The following is a 19,757-nucleotide window of genomic DNA, read 5'->3' on the forward strand; positions in this document are numbered from 1 at the left end:
GCACTAGGTTAAGGAGATCCATTTTGACACATGCATTCTTGTTTTATATGCTTTTCGGATCTAATTTTACTTCACTGGATTGTAATGTTTAAAAAGTCCGATCCAAATAATATATTTTGATCTTGAAATAGATATGGTGGCAATGGCCAAGCAGTAATTAGATGGTTGGATGCTTAACTAGATCTTGATCCATTGAAAATCATCTGTCCATGATTGGGGCTAGATCCAACTTGGCTCCAATCCATAGTTATGTCAAATTCTTGTAAAATAGGTTTCATTGATGGAGCTTACCTGGTGCGCTTGGGAGGATCAAAAGCCCACTCGAGAAGAAAGAACACATTAGGGCATTTTGCACGACCTAGATTTGGTCCAGCTCATTGACTCGACCTGCCATATCGGATCTGGTCCCTCACCCATAGGGACCGACCCATTTTGGAACCCCTCCTCATAAAGGACATTGATTCTCCTAACCCCCCATCCCCCAAAAAAGCCCGAGAGATCCCCATCTTCAAGGTCTTATCAACAAGGTCACAATCTGGCCCGTCCAACATGCCACCGACGGACACGTGTCATGTTAGGATGTCGCGATCAGTAAACTGTACGACGCCATAGCGACTTTTCCACAGGCTATGCTGCCGAGCCTAGATGTTTCGTCCACGTGGCAGACTGAAAGTGGTCCTTCTCTGAGGAAGTCACACTTTCCCATTTTTTCATGAAAATTGAAAATAATAGGAAAAGTGAAAAAGCTAAAATTATAGTTAGAAAGCAGCACACACCCAACCCCCGGGTTTTCCACGTCAGCGTTTTACATAGTTACAGGAAATTTAATTTACAAAGGGGATCGATATGATACATGCGACGCGCAGCTAAGAAAAACTACTGCGTTTTTCTTCCCTTTTTTTTCATATTTGTCTATACGGTTACAAATATACGTGGGGAAAGTATCTTTATACGGATACATATGGGGTCATTGACTGGCAGGCGCTCTGAGGTGCTGGATGCACTATCCGGTCAGCGGGCGATCTCCGACTTGTCCGAGTGCTCGAGCTCCATCTCCCACCTAAGCCTCGAAGCGGCCTCATCATGTCTTGGGACGTATTCCTACATGAGCCCAAAAAAGTACATCAGTCAATCCACATCTACAAGAAAGAAACGTGCAATCGTGTAGCTAATAAATTTTCATATAAATTTGATGCAGTTGATTAATTATAGGTACAATCTAGTTGAAATCTCATGATGGAAGTCTCCTTCATTCAATCTAACACCTCACAATGTGAGTTGATTTAGTAAAGAATCAACTCATGGATCAAGCTTTTTCCATGAAAAAACGTCTTTTTATTAAATAAAAAATCAGTGCATTTAGAACCATCAATTTTTGTATCGCCAGAAAAACCTGTACACATGTCAGATTCTGGCCAAAAACAGCATATAAAAGTAGTATTGCCCTTTTTTGGTGATCGAAAATATGACATTGGCATCTGTTTGGGGATGGAGAAAATATCCGCTGCAGCAGTTCTTACCATACCCTCTAGCAGAAACCACCTGCTTTTTTACATTTTCTTGATCTCTCTGTTAAATCAAGCCCTAGAAATGTAATCTCATATTATTTACTAAAAAGTGTATTTATCAGTGCAAGCATTTTTTCCCCAAAAAAGCGCTTCAAAAATCAGTGGTGTGAGGTACAACAATATATATATATATATATATATATATATATATATATATATATATATATATATATATACCCCTGGGATTTGAACCCGAGATCAACGCTATATAGTGCCCTAACCATCCAGTTCTTTCATTCAATCCCTACAGACTACAGTATACCAAATGTTCACTACTGAAAAGATTTAGTTTTTATGTAGAATCTACTCGGTTCAAACTTCAAAGTAATGCCCCATACTTAAACTAACCATGCTGAATACATGGAACAAATTGTTTTGACAAAGCTTACGATTTTAAGTAGACAGTAGGATAAGGTTGACTGTACCAATTATATTCTCCTTTAACGAAATTTTGGCTAATGGGCACTTGGGAGCCTCTTGATGAGGAGGGCAGATCAGGTGCAATCACATTTTACACTTTGAGTGTGCTGCTGCACCTGACCGCCCTTCATCACGGGATTACAGCTTGTCAGCTGTTAACAGAAGATGGAGACTGAATCAGGTGCAGGGGCACACTAAAGTGTGCAATGTGATCGCACCTGATCCATATCGTCATTGATGAGGCATGGTCAAATTATAACAAACGCATAGATGACATACATGGTCTTCATATGTGGGCATTTAAAATGATACCTCTATTCAATTAGAGTATTACTCGTCTCCTAGGTCCTAGCAAATGTCAGTATATAGGGAATGGGGACAGTCCAACCAAAGAAGGGTGATAATCGATGGTGTTTCTTCTCTAATGATCATGTTTTTCATCGACCAGACTTTACATACTGGACTTTTATCATGATCAACATGTTTTTTATTATGATTTTTCAATATTTGGATGCATTTTTAAAGCACTAAAAATCAGCAGCCCACAATACTTTGTATTGTAAAGTTTTAAATACATTATGAACTGTCGATTTTTCATGTTTTGAAAAATATTTGTACGTCGGAAAGTCTTTATGTAAAATATATTTTTTATTAAATGAATTATAAAAAAACAAATATATGAGATTCTCAAGTATTGGAGAAGGACAGACATTCCTTGGTTGTAGATTTTGGACCTTTTTTGGTGACGGGCAGCTTTCATATATATATATATATATATATATATATATATATATATATATATATATATATATATATATATATAGAGAGAGAGAGAGAGAGAGAGAGAGAGAGAGAGAACCTCTAGTTTGAGTAGTAGTTCATGGGCAGTTGGGGCAGATACAATAATGTGACGGGCAGCGGGTGTCACGAACCCTTCGTCCACGGCCTTGTCTATGAAGGAGAGCAGCGAATTGTAGTATCCATCAACGTTTAGCAGACCCGCCTTCAAATAAAACAATGTTTGGATAAGAAATTATGAGAAAAGTAAGGTACGCTTAAAATCATAGGGTCATTAAGCTGGGTAGATTAATTAAGAAAATTACCGGCTTATCATGGATGCCCAATTGAGCCCATGTGATCACTTCAAGAAGTTCTTCCAGTGTTCCATACCCACCTTATTCACCATTTCACAAACAAAAAAACAAGAGAAGGCTTCAATTTTGATCATCATCTTCATTAATATAATACTAACTAATAACGAGAAGAACAACAACAACAATATTACTATTGTTACTGAAAAGAACAGAGATAAGAAAAGTACCGGGTAGTGCAATGAAGGCGTCAGCTTGACGAGCCATTTCTGCTTTTCTTTGGTGCATATCTGATACGGGTCTCACTTCTCCTATTGTGACCCCAGTAATCTTGAAGAACAAAAGCAAGAGTAAGGGGACCTTCATTTAGGAAAAGCAAAAAGATATGGGTGGTTCAATAATAGGGATGAGAGTTTACCTCTCTTGGCATGAGGGTCTTTGGGATAACTCTGCAATATATGCAAAAAATAAAAAGGATATTAAATGGAAAAAAGAAGAGAACACTGTATTTTGAGAGAGAGAGAGAGAGAGAGAGAGAGAGAGTTACCCTAGCACATGACGACCACCATCATAAACGGCTTGAGAGACAAGACCCATCAAGCCAACACTTCCACCTCCATAGACAAGATCAATACTCCTCTCCACCTTCAAGCCCAGCAGGTTGAGCTAGGTTAGTATCATAAGGGCACCTCATTTCACCACAATCACAGACCCACAATGAAAAAGAAGATGGCAACCAATCATCACAGAGGGGAGAGCAAGAGGGGCTTACCAATTCTTTCCCTAGTTGAATGGCTGCAATCTGATAGCTTGCTTTCTTTCCTGGACTGCTACCACAAAAAACACATATCCTTTTGAACTTGGATTTCACTAGTTGGTGTTGAGAGTCCATCTCTCTCTCTCTCTCTCTCTCTAAGCGGGCTAGAGAGAAGAAGGGGAGCACAAAAGGAGAGGAGGGGCGGGGGGAGGGGTTGTTAAATAAAGGAATAAGCAAAGGAGGAAGGGGAATGGAGGGGTCAAGGAAGAGATCGTGGTTGGCAAGGTGTAGGAAAGTAATAAAAAAAAAGTTTCTCACACCAAATTCTCCTTGGAATTCAACCCTGATCCCCAACACTCTCAGACATTCAGTAACCTTGTTCCTACTAGTCTGCACTTGCAACTCTGCCTTCCCTTTTCTTTCCCCCTTCCTTTGTTTTCCATCTCTTTCCCTTATTTTATATGTAATCTTTTAGTAATTTTTGGATCTGGGGATGTCTCGTTCTGATGTACTTTTCACTGTTTTTTTATAGCTTTTCTTGTTTTTGCTACAAGGGGAAATGCAGCGGACTGCATTAGACTTTATAGCTTGGCTCACAAGTCACAACTCTCTCTCTCTCTTTTAGCAGGGATTTATTTATTTATTTTTCCTTTGATAGATAAACAGAGAGAAATTTGATGTGGCTGACTGTGTTTTTGTCCTTGCATAGATGGTTGTTCCTTTGCCTTTTTGACATGTCTTTTTTTCGCCTTTAATGTGGACCGTTGCACCTCCTTCCCCAATCCTTGGTCAATTCATCTCTCTCTCTCTCTCTTGTGTGCCGCACGTGCAAATATGCAATTTTCGAAGAGATTAAAAGCATAAATAAATAATGAAAAAATTGATACTCGTCGGTTAGAAACCTATACATTCTTGAAAGTTCACTTTGTTTTCAAAATACACCAATTTTAAATATTATGATTTTATTGCAAAATTAACATTTATCTTAAGCGTTTATTGTTTTGTATTATCTATTTATTTTTTGAAAGTATTTGAAGTTTATATATCCTGATATTTTTCTTATATTTTTACAAGATAATTTTATTTATCTCAATATTTCCCTCCCTAAGAAAAAATTCTGATGCTGATGTTTGTGACATTGGCCATGATAAACGAATCCATTATAGTCACGTGAACCTCAAAATGAATGAATAGAAGACGTTCTACTCAGTGACTCAGAGGTGGGCCACGTAAGGCAGGGTGGTCGTGGCCACATGTCCACAACAAAAGACTTATCATCTAATAAGGAGAAAAAAAAACTTTTCATTAATATATTTATTAATCAAAGAAAATAAAAAAATACATTACAAAAATTCTTTGTATAAATAAAAAAATAAGATAATAAATTAAACAATAGTATATCATATTTTAACGATATAGTGGACCCCATTTAAGAGAAGCATACAGGTGGTTCTTGGCCTAGACCCACCTGGTACTAATAAAATATTCCATCTAGGCTGGTTCAGAAATTTTTTGAAAGCTAACCCTCGGACCCAAAAAATGACCAATCTTACCAACCGGGGCTTGGCTTGTATGGTTGGAGCAGCTAGTGCACGTCACCTTGTGTTGAGACTTGCAGGTTCAAAACCCAATGATATACTTGTATAAGTGGTAAGAGTCTGCCTAACTACCCTAGCTTGCCTTTAAAAAAAAAAATGAACAATCTTATCCCAAGACCATAGCTAGTGACATGGGAGCATAGTGACAAAAGTTAAAAACGGCAAAATCTCAGGGGTAAAAAATTTGAGAGATTTTGAAAATTTTGATAAATCTTGCATTTTTTGGCCAAATTTCGGCAACAAAAAATAAATTAAAAAATATTGAAAATAATTTTTATAAAAAATATAAATAAAACATATTTAAAAATAAAAGTCTCATAATTAATATATGCTAAAACAGTAAATATCGCGATATTTGTCACCGTTTGAAAATCTCACCAAAAATTACCGTTTTAAACTTTCAGGCAATTTCTTGCAATATTATCGCAAGATTTTTTTTATAAATCTCACGATATTTGTTACAGATCTGTCATACTCATATCAAACAGGGTCGTATTTTACAATAATAATATCTCCACCCTCCTTTTTCTACCTGATAATGCTAGGGTTAGGCAAGATCTCTACCTGTTCATTAATCTATTGAAGGAAAAAAAAAGCATCTTGGAAGATTCACAATACCAACAAAAAGATTTTTATTTTTAAAATGAGAACCAGGATTACTTATTCAACGGCTTAGTTATGGCCACGCCGGGGTCAAAGGAGCCTAGCAGTGGGTGCAATCATTCGAACCTTTTTTTTCCGAGCCGAGCCTGACAAACCTCGCCGACTTGTCCAATCAAGCTGTTCTGATGCACCTGTCCGGACGGCCTTCACTCCCTCATCCAAACCGATCGCTCAGCGCACGAGAGCGACCCGACAAACGGTACGACTACGACCAACAGTAGAACGCGTGCGCACGCGCCACCACACCCGCCACACACGCACATGTGAGACACCACCGTTCTCCGTTCGCTCCGGTGAAATTGGACCAACGTATTTCTTTAATGTGTACCTTCTACCCATTCTTTAATCTCACGTTAAAGAAAATGCTGGCCACTCTTGATAGTACCATACTATCTAGCCGAAAATTGTGGAGGCCACCTTAACCATAGGATTAACATTTGGGGTTAAGATTTTTTTTTTTTTTGAAATAGAAAGCTGCGGTTAGGCAGACCCCTAACAGTTTATTGAATGAAAAAACACATTATACATAATTACAAAAGTGGGAACCAGTCGGATCATCCAAGACCGACCACTGCTGGTGACTCTGACTTTGTTCATATCTAACACTTATAACGGAGAATTCACCAGCGCATTCCGACGATGTGGGATCTCCGTTGGAGTGAAGACGTCTGTGGCAGGAACGTCTGCCTGAGAAATGAGGAACGAGCCCTGAGATCGTGGGCAATTAGGCGTCTCCCTCATCGAGCATGGAGTAACCGTCTCCGGTGCCTGCTGTACTGTAACTGTTCTGCTCGACCGATTGCCAGAGCCAGGCCGGAATCCGTCGTTGGTGAAGCCTTAGGTTGCCGGTGTCTTCCTGATTCTGAAGTCTGGTCTAGAGTCCTGCGACCATCTGCTGTGACGGCTTCCAAAGGAGGGATCGTCCTTGCCTCCTGTGGCCCCGACGACTTCTTTCGCTGCAAAATCCCTTCTTGTGTCTTTTGGTTTCTAGAATTCCCCAGGGAGGTCGAAGCAGAGCTAGGGCACCTTGGCTGGGACGACCCTCGCTTGCTTCGTAGTCGACAGTTTGTCGATATCGATCCCAGGATCTTTCCCCTCCATTGTAGACTGATTCAACCCATCACAGGGCCTTGTTGCAGGCCAAGATCCTTGAGAGCCGAGAATCTGTTACCCCAGTTAGTCTTCTGAGAGCTCATCGCGTTCGTCTTGGACTTTCGATGCAACTTTACTTTCTGCCAACCATCCTCGGAAGGGGTGAACTCCGCTGCCATTGACTTAACTTTCTTGGCCAACGAATGATTTGTCGATCCACATTGATTACAAAATCGTATTTCATGTTCATATACGATTTCTTGCTTAAATGTGTCGTCTCACAATCACAATCACAATCTCAATATGCGATTTGGGGCAGAAATCAAGAGAGATCGCCACACAGATCCCTGCGAACACATCTGTCCATTGCACGTGTATATGCATGTATTTCTATCAAGTGGCCTTGGAGTGGAGGTACGTTGCAATGCCATAAAAAACATCGCGAGTCCAACACTCCGCAAATAACCCCGGCAGCCGGATCCACAGAGGGACAACTCCATTCTTGGTCACCATTGGGAAGCCACCAGCGTCCGACCAGCCACCCGCCATGGCCCTCCATGAACAACTCGATACATATCGTCCATACTGTTTGAATCAAATCTTGAACGGTCCCTACACTACAACAGAGCAGTAGATTAGCGACGACCACCTTTCGTCGCTAATCCGTCGCTAATCCGTCGCTAACCATGTTAGCGACGGATTAGCGACAACGCGGCGACAGTATGCTTACGTCGCGAATATTTCGACGCTAACTGGCGACGGAATTATTCCGTCGCCAAGTCCGTCGCTAATTGCGACGGAATAACGAGCGCTATATTCCGTCGCCAATCCGCCGGTACTAAACGGCGACCACGGCGTGGCGACGGATTTAATTCCGTCGCTAAGCCGTCGCTAGATTAATATGAATAGCGACGGAATCATCCGTCGCTAATCCGTCGCAAAAACGAAAAAAAATAAAAAAAAATTTATTTAAAAATTAATTACGGAGAACTGTACAATTTATATTTCCTGTACAATTTATATTTCCTGTAAATAAAAAACAAACCACACAAAAAAATTCATATAACAAGTATCTATAATAATTAATCGTTCCACCTTAAAACTAAGAAGTTTAATTATTTACAATTCAACAATTACAATTAGGAAAAATAAAAAAAATAGAACTTCTTCAACACAGTCCTCTAATCATCGCCAAGATTTTGTGCGTCTTCTTGTTCATTGTCTTTATCTGTCCCTTCAGCTCCACTACCCTGATTATCGCTAGCAGCCTACACAAGAAAAGAACAGTCAGTATTGATAAACAAAATATAATGAAATAAATTACACACTATATGTGATTCTATCATGTGCTCATGTGTGATCTAAGGCAATAAAAAAACTCTATATGTGATTCTATCATGCTCATATGTGTGCTAAGGCAGTCAAAAAATTGAATATGTGATTATAGCATGTTCATATGTGTTCTAAGGCATATAAAAAAACTCTATATGTGATTCTACCATGCTCAGATGTGCTTTAAGGCAAGCAAAAAACTATATATGTGATTCGATCATGCTCGTATGTGTGCTAAGGCAGTAAAAAAATTGAATATGTGAATATAGCATGCTCATATGTGCTCTAAGGCAGGCAAAGCCAAAAATTTTATATGTGATTCTATCATAAATGATATATAACATGTTCATATGTGTTCTAAGGCAGTTAAAAAACTCTATATGTTATTATAGCATGTTCATATGTGTGCTAAGGCAGTCAAAAAACAGAATATGTGATTATAATATGCTCATATGTGTTCTTAGGCAGTAAAAAAACTGAATATGTGATTATAGCATGCTTATGTGTTCTAATGCAATCAAAAAAACTTTATATGTGATTCTATCATGCTCATATGTGCTCTAAGACAGACAAAAAGTTAAATATATATATATGTGATTCTATCATGCTCATATGTGTGCTAAGGCAGTAAAAAAATTGAATATGTGATTATAGCATGTTCATATGTGTTCTAAGGCATCTAGAAAAACTCTATATGTGATTCTACCATGCTCAGATGTGCTTTAAGATAGTCAAAAAAACTATATATGTGATTATACCTGAGAGGGACCTGGAATCGAAGATCCCCTATCCTGAACAGCGGCCTTGATCTCATTTCGGAGAAAGGGGGCGACGGTGTATTGGAAGTAGTTATTCAGTGATTCATTAATGATCTCGCGTACATCATCACCGGAAAGAATAGTCGGCTGCTTGGAGCTTATGTCGGCGCAAGAAGTTGGTGAGCCGTAACTGGAAGAACCAATAACTGGTGAAGTGTTCATATTACTCCCAAACCCGAACACGCGACCTTTTTTGGGTTCACCTGCTGCAGTCACCCATGCTGTAGGATCAAATGATGGATGCTGAGTAGCGTCTTCACCATATCGCTCTACCATTTGTTGCTCATATGCCTCCTACAAAATAATGTTTAAAGTATTCATTAATAATTAATGATAACATTATGATGACTTGCATATATATTGCAATGATTATTAATAGAATTAATACATACCGTTGTCGTTCTCGCCTTCTCTGATACGAAGACTCCCGTGGTCTTCCGTTTATGTGTTTCTACAAACACATCCTTATATGGTACACTGCCTCCTTTTTCTGCTTCCTGCGAAGTTAAATGACAAAAGATTTAGTACACAAATTTGCAACTATACTTATAAAATTAATATTATATATTGATGAGTTACCATTTTCTTTAGGTGGCTCCCAAATGTCTTAGATCCACCTGTGTGTAGATGGGCTTCGGGCATCTTCGATCGATTTTGTGAAGCCTTCGCAGAGCGATTTTTAAATGCATCTCCCGCCCACATATCGCACATTTCATCCCAGTAATCTCTCCTGATAGTAATAGGACCATGGCCCTTCCACAGTAATGGATCATCTACTACGCCAGATGCTTTTTTTGCTGCAGTCTTCATAGTGTGCAGCATGTCTGCAAATCGATTGGCAGCCACCTTCTGCCACACCTTCCTTGCATCACAAATAGAGCCTTCTACTCTTGCTTTATTACGAACCTTTTTTTTTAGGTCGAACATGCATCTGACAAGAATATACATTTTAAATTTTAAATATCTGTCATTAAAGAGACAAATATAAAAAACATATACCTTTCAAATGGGTACATCCATCGATATTGCACAGGGCCACCAACCCTTAGTTCATATGGCAGATGTATGATCAAATGTTCCATAACATCGAAAAATGCTGGCGTAAATATCTTTTCTAACAGACAAACAGTGGTGATGACAGAGTCCTCGAGATTCTTTACATCTGATACAATGACCTCCGATGCGCACAATGTTCTGAAAAATCCGCTCAACTCAGACAATACCCCCCATATAGGTTTGTCTAACATATCATGGAATGCTAGGGGTATCAATCGTTGCATAAAGATATGACAATCATGGCTCTTCAACCCATATAACTGTCCATCGTCAATCTTCACAGCCCGAGCAATGTTAGAGACATATCCATCTGGAAATCTCAGTTGTCTCAACCATTGACATACATGTTTTATTTGATCAGGTCCGAGCACGTACTTCGCCTTTGGTTTCAGTACTTTGCCATTATACTCTTTGAGTTCCAATTCTGGTCTTTTACATATTAATTTTAAATCCATACGGGCCTTCGGATTATCCTTCGTTTTTCCTTTAATATTCATTACTGTATTGAACACATTATCAAACACATTTTTCTCTACATGCATCACATCCAAATTATGTCGTATCAATAGGGTCGGCCAATACGGTAGTTCCCAAAAAATAGATTTTTTCGTCCAATTGTGTTCCTTCCCAAATCCACGGAAGGGTGTAGGACTGCGGGCATCTGTTAATACATTTGGAAAGTATCGCAATCTTCTTAAAATCTCTATGCCAGACAATCTTGAGGATGGACCTTCCATTTCAGTTGTGCCTGCTGTAAATGCATTCTTTTGACGTCGGAACAGATGATCGCTGGGTAGAAATCGACGATGGCAATCAAACCAGCAAGGCTTCCTTCCATGCCTCAATCTAAAAGCTTTGGAATCCTCCATGCAGTACGGACAAGCCAACCTCCCATGTGTGCTCCAACCAGATAACATACCATATGCAGGGAAGTCACTGATTGTCCATAGAACAGCGGCCTTCATGTTGAAATTTTGTTTTTTGTGGGCATCATACGTGGTAACACCGTCATCCCACAGTACTTTTAATTCATCAATCAATGGCCTTAGATATACATCAAGATTTTGGCCAGGTGAGGTCGGACCAGGGATCAACAGAGACAAGAAAAGATTTGGACGTTTCATACACAAGCTTGGTGGAAGGTTGTATGGAGTTACAAATACTGGCCAGCATGAGTATGGAGTTGATCTACCCCCAAATGGATTAAATCCATCTGTACATAGACCGAGTCTAACATTTCGCACTTCCATTGCGAAGTTCTGATGAGTACGATCAAAGTGCTTCCAAGCTTCAGCGTCAACAGGATGCGTGATCTTGTTTTCATCGTGTCGAACTTTATTTGCATGCCATCTCATGTGTTTAGCTGTCTTTGAAGACATATACAATCGCTGCAATCTAGGAGTGATAGGAAAGTAGCGGAGCGACTTGTATGAAACTTCCTTTGATCTCGTGCTACCATTGCCTCTTGTCTTTGGCTTGAACCGAGGATGCCCACATGACGGGCATGATATGCCGTTTTCCTGCTCCTTGAAATACAACATGCAGTGATTTGGACAAGCATCAATCTTTTTGTAACCCATACCTAGAGCGTTGACCATAACTTTCGCACGATAGAAATTTTGTGGCAATTTCTCATCTTTAGGCAACATACTCTTCACAATCATGCACAAACGGTCAAAACATGATTGACTCAAATTATACTCGGACTTCAAATTCATTAGTTGAAGAACTGCAGACAAGATAGTGTGACTCTCACAACCGTTCCAAAGTGGCTCATCAGCATCTTTAAGTAAATCATAAAATCTACTAGCTGCATCGTTTGGTGATTCTTCATCTACGACAGTTCTTACATCACTAGAACTCATAGCAGAACCCAGTTCTGTTCCTGCAGCATCAAATATCAAATTCGTATATGGATTATCGTGCACCACATTCACCCGTGCATCAAAATCGTTTCTAAATTCTTCTCCATGAAACGCCCAGTTCTGATAATCACTCACAAAACCCTTCCTGTATAGGTGATGTCTAACGCCATGAGGTTCTACAAATCGATTATTCTTACAAATCTTGCAGGGACACCTAATCCGACCTGTGGGATCTACCGTACTGACACTCGCTGTTGCAAATTCAATAAAACTATCGACACCATCCATATATTCATGCGATAACTCATTGTCCACTATCCTACGGTACATCCATTCACGGTTTGCAGTCATTCTGTCGTATGATGTTACGAATAGTATCCTAACGAATTAAGAAAAAAACAATCAGAATGCGACGATGAAGAAAATATCAAATTTATCATGCAATATACTATGTCAAACAATAACAAGAATTTTGATGCATGCATTGATAACTTAATATTTTCATGTGCAAACTATTAATGACATGATACAATCATTTGAAGCATGCTTTTATTATAAAATTTAACATGGAAGTCAAAATCAAATTGAAAGTAACTACATGCAAGCATGGATACAATTACATCAAATATTGCAATACATCATAATCATTCATATCAAATAAATGGCAAACATGTACCTGCAGCAAACACACTTCAATATCTCACTAACTACTACCATGCTTAGCATGGACTCCGTACTCCAAAAATAAGAACACTTCCATATTTCTACATTAAAATCATGCTCAGCATGATCTCCGAACTCCAACAAAGCAGTCCTAGATATCAACAACTAAGTGAGTGTGTGAACAATAAAGTGCTGCATTCAATAAATTAAATAACATGTGATACGTTTGCATCACTTACTCACCACGGGTATTTACCCGATTTGCATTGTTTTTGTCATTTACTTACCACAGGTGGCCGAGCACGAGTTGGTTCCGTTGAGAAATCTGCACAAAAAAACAATTTTTTAAAATGAAGTCACCACGGAAAAAAAACTGTTCTGACAAGGGGTCGACTCCCCTGCTGTTCCGACAGGGGGTCGACCCCCTGCCCGGGTCGACCCCCTACCGGAAAGGCAAGGGGCAAGGGTCCTCTGCCGAAAAATGCAGGGGGTTAACCCCCTTCCGGAAAACGCGGGGGTTAACCCTCTGCCGAAAAACGCGGGGGTTAACCCCCTCCGTTTTCCGGAAGGGGGTTAACCCCCTGCCGGAAACGGGAGGGGGTTAACCCCCTGTGAACCGGGAGGGGGTTAACCCCCTGCCGGAAATGGCAGGGGGTTAACCCCCTGCGTGAACCGGAAGGGGGTTAACCCCCTGCCGAAAACGGCAGGGGGTTAACCCCTTACGTCAAAACGGGGGTTAACCCCCTGCCAGAAACGACAGGGGGTTAACCCCCTGTGTGAACCGGGAGGAGGTTAACCCCCTGCCAGAAACGGCAGGGGGTTAACCCTCTGCATGAAAATGGGGGTTAACCCCCTGCCGGAAACGGCAGGGGGTTAACCCCCTATGTGAACCGGGAGGGGGTTAACCCCCTGCCAGAAACGGTAGGGGGTTAACCCCCTGTGTGAAAACGGGGGTTAACCCCCTGCCGGAAACGGCAGGGGGTTAACCCCCTGTGTGAACCGGGAGGGGGTTAACCCCCTGTGTGAACCGGGAGGGGGTTAACCCCCTGCCGGAAACGGCACGCAGGGGGTTAACCCCTTGCCGGAAACGGGAAGGGGAGGGCGTTACCTTTCTCCGGGCGGCGAACGGTGGGACCAGCGGACGGTGGGACCGGCGGACGGTGGGACCGGCGAACGGAGGGACCGGCGAACGGCGGGAGCGGGACCGGCGAACGGCGGGAGCGGGACCGGCGCAGGAGCAGCGAAAGAAGAAAAGGAAAACCTGGTTGGGATTAGGGTTATTCGAAAGTTAGCGACGGCTTAGCGACGGATTAATTCCGTCGCTAAGCCAACGTAAAATCAAATTCACGAAAATAGCGACGGATTATATTCTGTCGCCACATCCGTCGCTAGTTAGCGACGGACTAGTTTCCGTCGCTAACGTCGTCGGTAAATGGTGCGATCGTACCGACAAAACAATCTGTCGCAACATCCGTCGCTAATTAGCGACGGACTAGGCGACGGACTATCTTCCGTCGCTACTTTCTTAAGATTCAGTGATAATAGCGACGAATATTTGTCGCTCGCCAATCCGTCGCTAACTAGCGACGGAATCTTTCCGTCGCTAACGTCCGTCGCTAACAACCTATTTTCTTGTAGTGCTAGAACGCGAACTAGTACTCAGTGTGACTATGTGAGGTTAAGGTAGGCGAGGCGGCTCCTCAAGAGAATCCTACGAGAAGGGTCCACGAAAGGGAGCCATCATTTCACCATGGCGTTCCATAGGGATCTCCAGCCGCGTGGAATCGCCATGTTGAACCATCACCGCTTTACCAGCAGATCCTGAAGAATTCGCCCCTTCAACTATCCTCGTCCATGAACGCGAAGGATGATATTGGGAGGGTCCCCTCAGACTGTGAGAAGCATCGTGTTAAGCCGGGACTCTCTCCATCCCTAGTTTCCAAAAACAGGGTAGTTCTTTTTTTGGGTTAAGATTTGCTACAGTCGATTATTTTTAGGTGCAATTGACATAGGAAATGGGGCTGAACGCCCTTGTTTGTTTAGTTTTTCCCTCACATCTTATACCATATATGTGATCTACATGTATTGTTTAGTGGGAATCAACTTTTGGATAGCTAGAATCTCTGACTCATGGAGAAGGTTTCTTTGATTTAAAAGATTTACACACAAAAAGAAACATGATTTATGAAAATTAATTTAATAATATAAAACACTGAACTTGACCAAAACTTTAAAAACAACTAATCTTTTTCATCTTACAAGATATCAAAATTTATCACAAGTGAAAGTCCCAAAAGTTAAGGTTTAAGGAATAGAAGCTACAGAAATACTTGATTCACGTATCCATCACCTATGGATACCTAAAAAAGAGAAAGTAAGCAAGGGTGAGACCAACCACACTCTTATTAAGTAACTCGATCTTCTGTCTTGCAATAGCGAACATGACTAAGTTTACAAGTAAACTGACCTATCAAAAGTTCATAATACAACTACAAGTCATACTCTTATCTCTATTTAATTCAACATATCCTCAACTCAAGAGGAAACACCAATAATAGGTAACACAGACCAAGACATGCTAAATCATAAATGCATACACATATCTTAATTATTTTCTCCATTTAAGTTCATCATTTGCTTTCTACATCATGAAAATATAATTAACTTTATTTTGATATTAATTAATTATTTTTATGAGAACACTATCGCCTCGGGCTGCTATAGGCAAATCAGTTTATATGAGTGTATAGTTTTAAATACTAATATTTTATTTATTTTATTAACCCCAAGAATACACGGTTACACCAACACCAAGGTCCAGAATCCTTCAACAGGACATTTTCTCTGAACAAAGTTATAGTGCACTACCGCTAGCGTACATAACATGAACCTCACACTCTCAAGAGTCCTATCCTCTAAGCCATCGTAGTTGGAGATTGGTTCACCCTCAGTGACCAAAATGAGACCCACAACAACAACACACCACCATCAGCTGAGAACAAGTTTGTTGTCAACTCAACATCACAACGGGTTGGTACAAACATGCGAACTAGACAAGTATAAAGTCACTCAAGGTGACAGGTTAACCCATCTTTTATGGTATTACCACATATCGTAGTGTAACTTGTTTTACTTTATTTTTTATTTATGTGGATTAATGCAAATTATCTAGGTACCCACTTTAGTAGTACCTTGGGCTTTTGCCCAACAAACTACATAATTTTATTAATTAAACAACATATGCTATTTATGCATAATTCTCATTGCATGCATGAGGTCACACTCATACTTCAATCGACATCATGCCATAAATTCATCTTTGTATTGCCCATCTATAATGGATGACCAATATTGTGCCTATGTCAACAACACAATCTTACACTGCCATACTTGCAAATATGAGCCAAACAAGACCATGCATACTTAAATCATGCAATGTCGTAATTGCATTGACGTAATAGAAACCTTTCATCAAACATACTGAAAAAAAGAACATGAATCACATTCATCTGCATCATCCCATGTAGGCATACTTGCAAACTTATGCATCTCTGCACAAATTGGGTTCTCATTGAACCACCAAATACATATCACACACACAGGTCACCCAACTTGTTCTCGGGGTGATTCACTCGAATCTCAGGCTTAATAGCCTTTACCCAAGCTCAAAAGAATTATAATCCACAATTTGATACATAAGAGTCGACTCTCCTGAGTACATGAGTCCACCCTTAGGCCAAACAAAAGATAAATCATATACAAGAGTCAAATCTCATGATTTAGGAGTTGACTCTTAGGTCAGACAACTCTCAAGCGTCGACTCTTCAAATTCAGGAGTCGACTCACAGAGGGGTTAACTCTCAGTCTGCAAGGGTCAACTCTGCAAGGGGCAAGAGTCGACTCTTATAAAAAGAGTCAGCCCATCTGAAAATAGGGGTTGACTCTTTTGAAAGGAGTCGACTCTTCAAAACTCTTTTTAAAAGCAAGGGTTGACCCTAACTAGAAAGAGGAGTCGACCCTCGAGTCTTCCCAATTTTAGAAAACAGTAGGTGTCGACTCTTGTTTAGCAGTGGTTAATTTATGTACTTTATAGAGTTGAGTAACTCCTCCAAAACATTAATATGACCTACAATACTCCACCAAACGATGGTTCTACCCCATCAACTTCATTCTAACATGTTAGAGGTAAAAATGAACAATCACAACATATATGGTTCATAAAAATTCTCAATTATAGAACAAATTTTCAGAAATCATAGTCATGAATCCAAAATTGGGCTACACAAGCTAGACATATACATGTTTAAACCCAAAACATTCTTCATTCACAAAACACTACTTATCATTTTTGACATCACTTTTTGCCCAAAAAGCAAAACATCAACATAATTAAAAGCATGTAAATTCAATAAACATGTTAAATCATGAATTCTTCACATAAAATATGTTGCACATACAGTTTCTGCAAAATACCATCTTTAAAGCATGATATTTCCTCAAAACTAATAGTCTATTTTTTAAAAAAATACACTTAAAAATAACCAACATGCTAAAACAAAATTTATGTTCAAAGGTACGAAAACTAGAATTTTGAATTAGCTATAGAAATTCTAGTTCATCTAACATGTATAAAAGTCAGGTTTTTAATCACTTTAGATACAAGAAAGAACTATAAAAATTCTGGCTCATTTAACATGTACACCAAATCAAATTTTTAAACACTTTTTACAAGAAAGAACTATAGGATTTTTAGTTCATAAGACATGTACAAAAAGATCAGTTTGTGAACCCCCTTTAAAGTAGTAACTAATATTGATTTGCATATACACGTTTTACAACAATAACAAAAATATATTTTTGTCCTTAAAACCTATCTTGAGCAAAGACAAAAGAAAAGCACATGGCTTAGTTAAAATTTTCTTAAAAACATGAGTACAAATCAGAAGCACATCAAACACAGGTCCAACCAACCTATGCACTACTGTTGTGGGCTAGTTCCACCAAATCCCAAGCTAAACAATCCAAAAATCGCATCAAAATCCACTATGATCTTTATATAACCCACATAGGAGTCGACTCTTGACCTTAATATGCATAAATTGCGCACAAGAGTCGCCTTTCCTATTTCGGGAGTTGTCACTTGTGTTGCAGGAGTCGACTCATGAAGTAAAGGAGTTGACTCTTGCAATGCAAGGGTCGACTCTTACAATGCAAGGGTTGACTCTTGCATTTAAGAGTCAACCTAGCAAACAACATGAGTCAACTCTTGGATCTCAAGAGTCAACTCTCTTGCTGCTCATCCATACCAAACAATATACAACAAGGAGGAGTCTACCCTTGTTCTGCAGAAGTCGACCCTCGGGTCAACCAGAACTTGAAAAATATACCAGAATCTACCCCTAAGCCATTTCAGTTTGGTTCTACAATTTTGAAACTCTGAAATCTTGGGGTTTGAAGCCTCCAACTCGAATGAAACCCAACCCTAACATATCTAGGGGTGTTTCAAATCGATTACGCACATCTACAACCATATACATTATCAACAATCTATTTTTTTCAACACATTAGAGCATTCTAAGCATGATTTTCACAAACATCAGAACACAATTACATGTAGTCTTAGCAAGATCACTACCTACAAAATGAAAAAATTGAGCATCTACCTTGCAACGCTATATCCGACAGAAATAGGACCACAAAAGTGCACAACATAAACACTTCCTACACATGTCATGAGCTCGTGTTGTCTCCAACTGCAACACTCGAGCTTAGGAGTTGTCCACTCCAAACCGATTCCCTCCCACAGACTGGGATGCCTTCACACTATTGTACCAATTGCAACAAGGCTCTACAATGATGCAGCTCGATCACAAGACATTAGTGGAGCAGGTGTGTTATCCACCAAGTGGAGGATAAAGGTGGCAATGTGTAGAGGAGAGAGTAAGAGTTCAACAAGAGAGAAAAGAAAAATGTGTGAATTTATAGGGGTTCATATAGGGTCCCACATATCATTAGTATGGACTTAAGCAAACTGGATAAAAAAAGAATCAAGATTTGGTTGAGTTCCAACCAGCTAGGGTGTGGGCTCCTAGTTAGTCCACTAGTTGGCCTAACCAAATAAGTTAACCAAAAAGAGAACCCAACCACTTGGCATGGTTTTAGTTGACCCTAGCAGGTTTGACTTGTTGGGGTTGGCTTAGCTGGGCGACAACTATAGTTGTTGCCTCAACCAAAAAAACCATAATACCCTCAAAATAAAATCTTGGCCAAATTAACTTATTTAGCTCATGCCTAGCCTTTTTAAAAAATGAAACTACATAAATGTCATTCTCAACAAATCCAACAATTTCAGATATGTCTCCTATGCAGTTGACTGATTTGGTCAACTCTAAGTTGGATGACTATGTCCTTCAGAGTAAAAATACCTCCAAAATAATAATAATTGACAAAAACTGCTTTTAAAACTTGTCGGACATGCTCCGAACTCTTTTCAATTTTGATTTTGACTAAATAAAGACCGTTCTCAAAAAATCCATAAAAACGTAATTAGACACATCAATTGCTCGAAAAATCCATCTATCATGTTATTTTTGCAAAAATTACTAACTAAAAAAATGCTAGATATTACATGCATTGTACATAAGTTTTTTTGGCAATATAAAAATCAATGGCTATGAAGGCATTGATTTTGTTTGACTAATAAAAACATGTTTCTTTGTCAAAAAATATGATCTAAAAGACAATTCCTACTAAATCAATCATGTTGAACACATCTATGAGGTTAGATTGTGTCAAAACAACTCTCATTGTGAGATTCAAACAAAATTCTAGGTA

At 39.6% G+C, this 19,757-nt stretch overlaps 2 protein-coding genes across 2 annotated transcripts; both read right to left on the minus strand.

Moving 5' to 3' along the window:
- Nucleotides 1-731: 731 nt before the first annotated feature.
- Nucleotides 732-4,178, minus strand: LOC149832524 (putative cytokinin riboside 5'-monophosphate phosphoribohydrolase LOGL10). Its single transcript, XM_090012493.1, has 7 exons — nucleotides 3,852-4,178; nucleotides 3,627-3,724; nucleotides 3,498-3,528; nucleotides 3,310-3,409; nucleotides 3,092-3,162; nucleotides 2,848-2,991; nucleotides 732-1,101 (listed from the first exon to the last, which is right to left on the minus strand). Exons 1-7 carry the CDS (start codon nucleotides 3,969-3,971, stop codon nucleotides 1,012-1,014), a joined length of 654 nt encoding a protein of 217 aa, XP_089868619.1. The 5' UTR covers nucleotides 3,972-4,178; the 3' UTR covers nucleotides 732-1,011.
- A 4,087-nt stretch (nucleotides 4,179-8,265) lies between these two features.
- On the minus strand, nucleotides 8,266-9,584 carry LOC149832525 (uncharacterized). The gene is made up of 2 exons (XM_090012494.1): nucleotides 9,280-9,584; nucleotides 8,266-8,457 (listed from the first exon to the last, which is right to left on the minus strand). Exons 1-2 carry the CDS (start codon nucleotides 9,499-9,501, stop codon nucleotides 8,371-8,373), a joined length of 309 nt encoding a protein of 102 aa, XP_089868620.1. The 5' UTR covers nucleotides 9,502-9,584; the 3' UTR covers nucleotides 8,266-8,370.
- Nucleotides 9,585-19,757: the final 10,173 nt, after the last annotated feature.

Source organism: Nuphar pumila, chromosome 7 (genome assembly GCF_984573655.1).
Source record: "Nuphar pumila chromosome 7, dmNupPumi1.hap1.1, whole genome shotgun sequence".
NCBI classification, from domain to species: Eukaryota; Viridiplantae; Streptophyta; class Magnoliopsida; order Nymphaeales; family Nymphaeaceae; genus Nuphar; species Nuphar pumila.

Coding starts and splice junctions, on each gene's coding strand:
- LOC149832525 (XM_090012494.1), bottom strand. CDS start 9,501: ATGAACACTTCACCAGTTATTGGTTCTTCCAGTTACGGCTCACCAACT. Junction 8,458..9,279: donor CGATTCCAGGTCCCTCTCAG/GTATAATCACAT, acceptor TTTCTTGTGTAG/GCTGCTAGCGATAATCAGGG.
- LOC149832524 (XM_090012493.1), bottom strand. CDS start 3,971: ATGGACTCTCAACACCAACTAGTGAAATCCAAGTTCAAAAGGATATGT. Junction 3,163..3,309: donor CGCCTTCATTGCACTACCCG/GTACTTTTCTTA, acceptor ATGGTGAATAAG/GTGGGTATGGAACACTGGAA. Junction 2,992..3,091: donor TGGGCATCCATGATAAGCCG/GTAATTTTCTTA, acceptor TTTTATTTGAAG/GCGGGTCTGCTAAACGTTGA.